Below are 9,806 nucleotides of genomic sequence, written 5' to 3'. Positions count from 1 at the left end.
ATCTGGAGGCAAAAGAAGTGTATATTATTCTACAGCTTTGTTTCTTCTTGCTCTAACTTAAGTGCATTTTGCAATAGAGTGTTTGTGCCCATAGAATCCAATTCAGGATGACTTCTGGTAATATTTATCATTTTTTCCCAAACGCGTGATGCCAATGTCCCTGAAATGCATAGTGGAAGTACTTGTTCAAGGAAAAAAATAGGGGAAGTCCCGCCATGTGACCTTTTTACCTGCGCATCCATCTTTCTGCGCTTCCCTAGGGGATGCTGCGGACGGTTTTGCAGGCGGTTTCCCCTCAGGAAAGGCCGTCCTCTGAGCAGTGCGGGAGGCTGTGGGGACGAAGGGGGTACCCCCCCGGCATCCCCTTTTAATTTCCAAGCGCAGGCCGCCGCGGGGCGGGCACGGCTGCCGCTGCGCGCCCGCGCAGGCTGCCTGCCCCGCCCAGCGCAGTCCAGCGCGCCGCGCCGCGCCGTGCCGTGCCGTGCCGTGCCGTGCTGTGCCGTGCCGTGGGGCATGGCGCCGCTGGTGCTGTACCACTGGACGCAGTCCTTCTCCTCGCAGAAGGTGAGGGGGGCGCGGGCCGGCGGCCGGCAGGCCCCGGGTTGCCTCCTCCCGGGGTGCCGGCGGGAACAGGGCGGGGCCGTGCCGGCAGCCCCTGCCTGCCCGCGGCGGGTGCGGGGCGGGAGGGAGGGCAGCGCGGCGGGCCTGCTCCCGCGGCAGGGCTGGCTGGGGCGCCGGGGCCGGGCCGGGCCGGGCCGGGCTGGCTCCACAGACCGGGGACAGCTCCCCGGGGAGTGCTTCTGGGGTGACCCCGGTGATGCCGTTGCAGGTGCGCTTGGCAATAGCCGAAAAAGCCCTGAAGTGCGAAGAGCACGATGTAAACCTGCCGCTGAGCGAGCACAACGAACCATGGTTCATGCGCTTAAATTCCTCTGGAGAAGTACCCGTCCTGATCCATGGGGAAAACATCATTTGTGAGGCAACACAGATTATTGATTACCTTGAAGCAACGTTTGTAGATGGTAATCCCATAGGTGTTTCGGTGTGAAATCTTTGCCGGTGTACCCGTAGCATGCAGCAGTGTTGGGGTCAGCTCCATATCGCTGCGTGTTGGTTCGTTCAGGACCAGAAGCGTTTATGGTCTCACAAGTAAATGGGCTCTCCTAATACTTGGTGGTATGGGGTAAAACCGCGTTCCTTTAAAATGAACTGAAGGCCTTCAGCACCTTTACAAGCAGCTGTAAGTAGAAACCTACCACTGTCCTCTTTGGTTCGAAGGCCTCTTAAATACGTGTTTATGTGGGTTGCTGCATAGGAATTGGAATTATTCAAATGTTTTAAAATGAAGTACACATATATAACATTTCTCTGACCTGTGGTAACACTGTTGAGTTATGGTTGGGAACAAGTGAAGCTCTCTGTGACTGTGTCATCTGTGCCAGTTGGATGTAACCAAAGTAAGTTTAGAAATACTGCTTTTAGTCAATTACATGGTTCTTCTTTTCTTAACTTTATTTTCAACTTTGCATTGCAGAGGAAGTACCAAAATTAATGCCAGAAGAAGGGAGCATGTATTATCCAAGGGTGCAACACTATAGAGAGCTTTTAGACTCCTTGCCTATGGATGCCTACACGCACGGCTGCATCCTGCACCCTGAGTTAACAGTGGACTCCATGATTCCAGCCTATGCTACCAGCAGAATTCGTAGTATGTACTGGTGTAGCTCTGAATGCTTAACAGTTAATAAGATGTTGCATTACATTCATCTTGTGTCTTCACTGCACCTTAAGCAGAATCTGTTGAGCACAGATTTCCAATTTTAGTTGCAGTCCTTGATAATTTGTGCATATACTTTTTATTGATTTTGTAGTCTGTAATGATTTGAAAATGGGAAAGAGGAAGTGTCATTTCTGAGGTGTCTGTGGAATTAATTTTCCTAATGATTGAAAATGTGCTTCTTGTGCGTAACAGAAAATGGCAGCTGTGACAGCTGTGAGTATTTTATTTTCTGATCTTGCTGTTTATGCTTATAAAGCAATTTCTAGGGAACAGCTCTATTACTGCTCACATCAAACCACTACACTGAAGAAAACCCATTTTTTGTGATTGTAAACTTGTAATAAGTTTACCTATTACATTAAAGCAATTGCTTTCCTCTCAAAGTGGTGCAAATGCAGATTAGCCTCAATGAAACAGAGTCTGTTTATCTAATATATTATAAGAGAATCATCAGGCCCTTTTTGTCTGAGGAATGTACTAGTGTCAACTTGGTGCTGGGGATAGGGAGAAAAAAAAGAAGTGTGAAGAAGTAGGTAGCTTGGGTTCATCAGACCAATGGAAGTTGTTGAAGCACAATGTAACCCAAAATCTTGGGTGCAAATAACGCAACACTATAGAATCAGGATAAAGGATGAACCAGTGGTCTGGTAAAATTGATGGTAAAATGTCTTTTGACTTCCTTGGGATCGGTATTTTACCTGATGGACTTTTATATACATAATAATTTTGCATGAAAAAATATGTTAAGGGCAGAGGAAATAACTGTAGATTATGTTGCCCATTCCCCTTTATAACAGAGAACCTCCTGAAATGAACTCCTGTTTCAAATCCAGTAGTTTGCAGAAATACTTATTTTAAACAATGTTCAGTGATATTCAGAAAAATCCTTGGCAAATAATATTTCAGTTCTCATAGCTCTTTTTTTTTTTCCTGCCCCCCCTGCCCTCCCTGGGGTTTGGACGCCAGAACTGGACAGCAGATTCTGTTCACTTTGGTGTCAGATAGGGAGATAAATATTTAATTCTTTATTCTTGGTTTTTTTTCACTCTATGCATGTTCAAGGACTCCAGAGTTACTTTCAGTCACGGCACTGCACTCAGAATCCTTGTTCAGCTGGTCGTGGATCATGACCTCAGTCTAGCTTTTCAGAACTGCTTGCAAACATACAGCCCTCTCACGAGGAGACATGGCGTGTAACTTTTGCTTCAATTTGTATTTTACATTGGACTATGTTGAAATATTGATTGGTTGCTTAGGCCCAGTTTCTCAGTCAGTCCAGATTATTGGGTATAAGTGCCATGTTTTTTCTTGATTTGTGTCCCAGCTAGTCTTTATATCATGGCAAACTTTAATGCTTTATGTTTCCTTCTAAGTATTATGAAAGAACTAAGTAGTTCTACGACAAGGATCAAATCCCAAGAACACGGTGGGGTGACGATTCCCTGTTTACAGTTATGCTGTAGGATCTCTGATTTTTTTGTCAATGTTAGTGCTTTATATCGTGTTGATTTTTTTGTATGACATTTTAGAATGCTCTGTAGAACAAAGTCACATACTGCAGACACTTTGAAATGTAATACAACTATACTATTACCAAATTCATAATATCATAAAAGATGATATTGTGTTAGTTTGAGAAGTTCTATTTCCAACAAACTGTGTTACCCTCCTCCTTAAAATCTTTTGGCAAGTCAGTTCTCTTATTAGCCATGCCATTATGTTGTCAGAAGTGAAGTCAGGCAGGTAGTTTTTCTTATCGTTGCACGAGTTATCCTTTATAAAACATCAGTGCAGAATTAGTTTTCTTTCTGTCTGCTGGAAACTTCTTGGGCATTGCAAAGTATTTAGAAGTCAGTGTTGCTGGTCCAATGATCAATGATTATTGAAAAATAAATTCTTTATAAAAAGTACCTGGAGAGATTTAGAACGGGTAATTTCAGCAAGAGAAATTGGCGTTCTTTTTTTACTGTAATAGCATGAATTATTCTCTTATATCAGTGTACTGTCTGGGTTTGTTGTTCCCCCCCCCCCCCCCCCCCCCCAATGTGGGTGCTAACTGTTTATTGAAAAATTGTACTTTACTCGTAGGCATTATTGATAGTTTTTCTGTTTTCACATAGTAATAGTTAGTGCTTTTATTACGGTTCACTTTACAACGTTATCTTGTGTTCTGCTGACTGTATGTATTCTTCCCCTCTAGCTTCTAGTTGGTATAAATTGTTGTCAGTTTACACACACACGTTCATACTGGTAGAGCTGAAATTACTACTTGTCTAAATTGCGATGTTTCCTTATCTTTTTATACTTAAAGCATAGCCTGCTTTCTTGATTTGAGGCATTTTTTTTTGACTAGCTTGTGGATGTTCCTACCTAGACAATTCCTTTGCTTGTTCAAACTTCTCCCGGATGGTTTAGTTTTCAGCTTTGACAAGCTGATCTTTTTCAGAGTGCTAGATATAATAAGCCACCAGCCAGTTATGTATTATGTTTATGCATACCAAATCCTATTAAGTAATTAATTGCATATGTGAGATTTTAGTTGTGTGATTAGATCCTTCAGTTTCTTCATATACTATGTTGAAAGATGGCTTTCACAGTCATACCACATTGAAACAAAGAATATATAAAACAGTGAGTTCATTATTCTCTAGCAAGAATTTTTTATCAGTTTAATTTATAAGACTTAATTGGAACTAATCTTAGTTATCAAGCACAAGTGAGAGGTGATTCATGCCCTATGATTATTCTTTTGTTCTCAGTTTATTACTGGAAATATTTATTTCTAGAAGGTAACTTCTTATTCATTATCTTTTGGTACTCTAGGTCTTCAAGTACGGCATTTTCAAGCAAAGCCCTATTTTAAGGAGAGAAAAGGCTATAGACATGTAGTAGAAATCAGTAAAATTATCTTAAATTTTTCACATAATTCCTTCTTTAAGTCATATAATGAATGTTTTTCTAGAACATCCATATGCTCTGTAATCAATATTTCCAAAAGGGATCATAGATTTTGGTGTCATATTTTAGCTAACTGAAAACACCTTGTTTCCATATTCAGTGGTATTTAGGCTTTTGCTGTGGAATTATGCATGTGACCTACAGTGACCCACAGTAAATCTCAGTATGGGCCTATCTGCACTTTCACAGCACAAGAAGTGTGTTAGGAACCCAGGACCTGAGGTACAAAAACATCAGAGACCTAAGGTATTTGTAGTAGAATTTCATGGATTTAGCACAGTTTTTGGCAGCCAAATGGTTTTATCTGAATGAAAAAAAAAATATTAACAAGGATTCCTCATTCTTGCCTGACAGATCACCACTTTATAGATTTCATTGCAAACTGATGCGCAGAAGGTGTGGTGGGGTCAATTTATGCAGCAGTTAAGTTTTCCAAAACATGATGTTTTTGAATCCCAACTTGGTGGTGATGTTTCTCTGAAGTACCACTTCCCATTTGTTTGGTGTGATATTTGTACACAAGCTGTTGATTGGTTCCCATGGATTGCGTTATGGGCCTGTTTGGATATCTAATGTCATTCCTTTGTTTTTCTGTATCAGGCCAAATAAGTAACACAGAATCAGAGTTGAAGAAACTTGCGGAAGAAAATCCAGACCTTCAAGATGCCTATATAGCAAAACAGAAGCGTCTTAAAGTAAGAAAACTCTTTGTATTACCCCCCTTTATTATGAACTTGTTAGTGTCAGATTTTTCTGTCACGATGTAAACATTTGTTTCACCTGTCATTACCAGTAATGTCATGCAGTGGTTTAACCCTACAAGTCATGAAGCAGTCTGTCCCCCAGATCAGCTACACGCTTTAAGTGTGTGCTGAAGTATTGGACTGGTCCCACTGACTTCAAAGGTAAGTATACATCAGTGCTGGTTTTGGGCTGTTGAGCAACCTGCAGGGTGAGGCAAACCTCGGTATCTAGCATCTCTAATGTTTTTCTTCTGTTATCTGACTTGTCACCAGTATCCAAATGGTATCTAGTTGACTATATGGAGAAAATAATCACATTTTATGAATAAGCACTGCAGTGTCTAAGTAAAAGTTTCTCTGATAAAAGTGTAAACTCTGTACAATGATCAAAACACTAACCTGTATATATATTTAGTCTAAACTGCTGGATCATGATAATATAAAATACCTAAAGAAAATACTGGATGAACTGGAAAAAGTTTTGGATCAGGTTGAGACTGAATTGCAGCGGCGAAATGAGGAGACACCCGGTAAGGACTTATTCTTGCTAGATTCTGTTGATGCTTATGTTTGGGGAGACTGAGTAAACTTGTTGACAGCACTATTATAGAACTGGTCTTAATGTATCCGTTTTGATACTCTTAGCATATACTGATCTAACATCACAGAGGGATCAATACTGTTTTAAATACTGGTTTAGTTTACTGCTGCTGTCAGTCAGTTCTCACTGTCTTATGAGAGTGCTTGATCACATTTTCAGCGTAGTGACTGTAATTAGCTGCACAATTCTGCAGTATTTTATCAACAAAATAAGAAAAACCTTAGCTACAGAATGTTATTCTTGATGTTGTAGTTGTATGCCTCAGTTCACTACAATGATCAAGACCTTAATGTTTAACATGGGTTTATTACAATCTTGTGTAAATACTATGCTGATATTCGCGATACATGCAGAATTAGCAATCCGGGTAAGTGTTCTAATCATGAAGCAACCCCCCTCCCCCACCCTCTTGGAAAGCAGTGGTGTTTACGTGCCGTCCACCCAAATGAAAGTTGAATTTTGTTTAAATGGGATTAGTCTTCTGCTTATTCAGAGTCTGGTCCAGCTCCTAGTGGTGCTAATAGGACTCCTTCCTCTGACTTCACTGGGAGCTGCATGAAACATGGGTCAATATCAACTGCATCTGCTCGAATCATAATTCTTTGCATTTGGCTTTATAAATAGCTGTTGTGATAATTATCAGTTACTATCAAGACAGTAGATTTGAACCAGCAATTGAAAATTTAGGTTAAATTTTCTACTGACTCAACAGCAAAAGAATCACAGAAGATGTTTTAACTCACAAGGGATGGCAGGATTTGGTTCAGCAAACTAAGTGTGTCACCATTTCCAGCAGCCCCTTTGCTTTCTCTGCTAAACAGCCTTTTGAAGGAGTCAGCTGATACAATATTGATGAACTTATGAAGACTGTCAGGATCACAGGATTTAGTAAAACATATGGCTGTTACCTGCCTCTTGGAATTTTGTCTGAGGTATTCACATTTTTGAGGTTTGTGAACAATGCTTCTCCAGGTCCTGGTCAACCTCTGAGCTTCTGCTTCTCTTGCTACTGCTCAAATCCCTTATTCACTTACTGCTGCTGCCACTGCAGCCATCTTTCTTTTGCACAGATTAGCTTCTTTGGTCTTCCTTTCCATCATCTTAGTTACTTAATGCACCGGATGAATCCCCAGGTATCCTTCCAGCAACATGGGATACACTCGTTCTCTGCAGAGGCCTTTCTTCCAGAACTGCATAACCAGTCAAAATGGATGGGTACCAGCGGTGTGCCAAACTGTTGCTTTCCTCTGGTGGCAAATGCGTTGAAAGGAACATTGCAAAATTTCTCTGTTTCCACAGAGGTGTTATTGAATGTTCATGCCAGCAGTTTTGTGTGCCTGTTGTGTGGGAAAAACTGCAAAAGGTTGCTAAGGAGGAGGGAACGGTGTAGTCCTGTTTGAGATCTAGGCTGGAGCAGAGTACTCATGCTGGCAGCTATGCTACCTACCATTTTTCATATCCTGGGTTTCAAAAGGTCTTTGTGTAGTCAGTACAGGTCAGCCCTTTCAGGTGGTGGTGATTCAGATCACCGAAGTTAGAGGTGTGATGCTGCCTGCAGTGCCTGCCAACGCAGGAAGATTCACCTCTTTCCTTTGACTGGAGAGGGAGCCTGGGATCTCCATCTGTGCTCCTGACTCATGGTGGGCAGTGTGAATATCAATATCGCTTCTCAAATTTCTCAGTGTAAAAAACCCATGGTTTGGAGTCTAGGAGGCACAAAGTAAGGACGGGTAGACAAACTGCCTTCTCGCTGAGTTGGTGTGTTCGGTGCAGGTCAGTCATCTGATCCGTTTCTTTTTGACTTGAAAGTCTCCAGCAAATTAGCAGTTCTTGAGTGAATGCCATAGAGCTGAGTGACACAGGCAAGATGATAAATTCTCCAGGCAAGTGGTAGCTTTTCAGTAGAAGCTAAACTGCCTTCCTCCTTTCCAGTCCTATTTAGTTTAATCCAGATTTGAGAAATGTAGTTGAGGAAAATACGTGTTTACTGTGGGTTTTAATTTACGAACCTGAAATGTGGCTCTTTTTTCCTTAACAAATGTAGGTCAGGCTGCTGAGCCTAGGACTTTACAATATTTTGTGAAGAATGGACAGGGATAAGTAAAATGTTCATTGATTAAAGTCCTATCTTAGCTGAAGTGTTGATGGTGTTTCTTAGACAGCATTTTGAAATAGCACTAAACTAAATGTTAGCCCATGGAGGCTTCTACATGTGCTTGTATTCCATTAGCTCCTAATTCTTTATGTTTTATCTCTGCTTAGAAGATGAAAATCAGCCTTGGCTCTGTGGTGATTTCTTCAGTCTGGCAGATGTATCACTTGCTGTCACATTACATCGCCTGAAGTTTCTGGGATTAGCAAGAAGAAACTGGGGAAACGGAAAGCGGCCCAACTTGGAAGCCTATTATGAGCGTGTCCTGAAGAGAAAAGCATTTTACAAAGTTTTAGGACATGTCAACAATATATTAATCTCAGCCGTTCTGCCAACAGCGTTCCGCGTGGCCAAGAAAAGGGCACCCAGGGTTCTCGGCGCCACCCTGCTGGTCAGCACGTTGGCGGGAATGGGTTATCTTGCTTTCATGTGTCTTCGGAAGAGGTTTGCCAACATAATGTTATCGATTAGAACCAGGCAAAGTTATTTTTAGACCTGTCTGTCCCTGGTGGTGAATGGAGGGCATCTCTACCTCCAGGAAAATATCCCCGGTAAAATACAAATGTAGAAGAAAGTTACATCTGTGAATTAGAACATTGTCACACAGTAATCGTCTCCTGCTGTTGTGTAATTGGATTGGCAATGCCAAGATATTTGTGGAAAATATATGTTGGGGGGACAACAAAGACAAGAAGAGACTTTCTTTTCAGGCAAGCACCTATAAGGGCTGTGACAGTGCTTTGTTAAAGTGGTTGTCTCCTTTACCCAGTAGCTGACCTAATTATAATGCTTTTATTTAATAGGTATGCAGCAATGTGACAGCTTTTCACTGTGGGTAAAATGCATTACTGTGCAAAACCAGCATTGTTGAAATACTGAAAATAGCACTTACTTTAAATGCTTGAAGTAGGATTTGGGTGGAACATAGGCTCTGTGCCTGTTGTGTATAGGAGTGTCTCTGTACTGATTAATGTCTACTGATTTGCAGTTGGACCTTTAGCAATGTGTTAAAAAGTAGTCTTGTGGAGCCACTTTTATCACTGTGTGTTCATGCAGCAGTACAGGAAGAGACCTGAAACACACATGAACATCAGTGATTTGTGGGCCACACGAGTGAAATTCTCCAGAGGCATCTGCGGTCAACAGATGCTAGACTTCTGCTGAAATACGAACGGGAGTGAAAAACCTGACACTTGTCTTTTGAAAGCCTTTTGGGTAGCCTTTGGCCCAGCCGGGTACCCAGCTCAGCTACAAGCCCTGGCTGAGTTAAACCAAACTATCGCAGTGCACATTTCCTGCTTTCACTGCAGTGGCTTGATCCAGTTTTCTCTATATTAGTGTCCTGTGTACCTTTTCTTGTTTCCACTCGGAGCACTGGCTATTTTTTTGCACACTACTTGGCTGTGTTAGCAATTGCATGCGCCTCTGTGAAATGTTTGCCCACAATGTGCCACAGCCAACTAGAAAACGTATGCACAAGAAGGCATTTTGTAAAAGTAATTTAAAATAGTTCACTATCTTTCAATCTGGTTACATAGCCTAGGTTGAAGGTGAAATTGTAATTTAGCAATC

At 41.7% G+C, this 9,806-nt stretch overlaps 1 protein-coding gene across 2 annotated transcripts; it reads left to right on the top strand.

Moving 5' to 3' along the window:
* Positions 1-901: 901 nt before the first annotated feature.
* On the top strand, positions 902-8,755 carry GDAP1 (ganglioside induced differentiation associated protein 1). 2 transcript variants are annotated; one of them, XM_009819565.2, is made up of 5 exons: positions 902-1,022; positions 1,535-1,708; positions 5,339-5,433; positions 5,897-6,011; positions 8,345-8,755. In XM_009819565.2, exons 1-5 carry the CDS (start codon positions 917-919, stop codon positions 8,725-8,727), a joined length of 873 nt encoding a protein of 290 aa, XP_009817867.1. In that variant the 5' UTR covers positions 902-916; the 3' UTR covers positions 8,728-8,755. The 2 variants fall into 2 exon arrangements, with proteins under 2 accessions (XP_009817867.1, XP_059671485.1); XM_059815502.1 differs by lacking the exon at positions 1,535-1,708.
* Positions 8,756-9,806: the final 1,051 nt, after the last annotated feature.

The sequence above is a fragment of the Gavia stellata genome, chromosome 3 (genome assembly GCF_030936135.1).
Source record: "Gavia stellata isolate bGavSte3 chromosome 3, bGavSte3.hap2, whole genome shotgun sequence".
In the NCBI taxonomy this organism is placed as follows: domain Eukaryota; kingdom Metazoa; phylum Chordata; class Aves; order Gaviiformes; family Gaviidae; genus Gavia; species Gavia stellata.
Note: the sequence above shows the minus strand (reverse complement) of the source record. Positions and strands in the feature narration are given on the sequence as shown.

Bases quoted from the DNA above. Each gene is read 5' to 3' on its own strand.
- GDAP1 (XM_009819565.2), top strand. From the start codon at position 917: ATGCGCTTAAATTCCTCTGGAGAAGTACCCGTCCTGATCCATGGGGAA. The intron at 1,709-5,338 runs GTATGTACTGGT...TTTCTGTATCAG, and splicing joins TGCTACCAGCAGAATTCGTA to GCCAAATAAGTAACACAGAA. The intron at 6,012-8,344 runs GTAAGGACTTAT...ATCTCTGCTTAG, and splicing joins GCGAAATGAGGAGACACCCG to AAGATGAAAATCAGCCTTGG.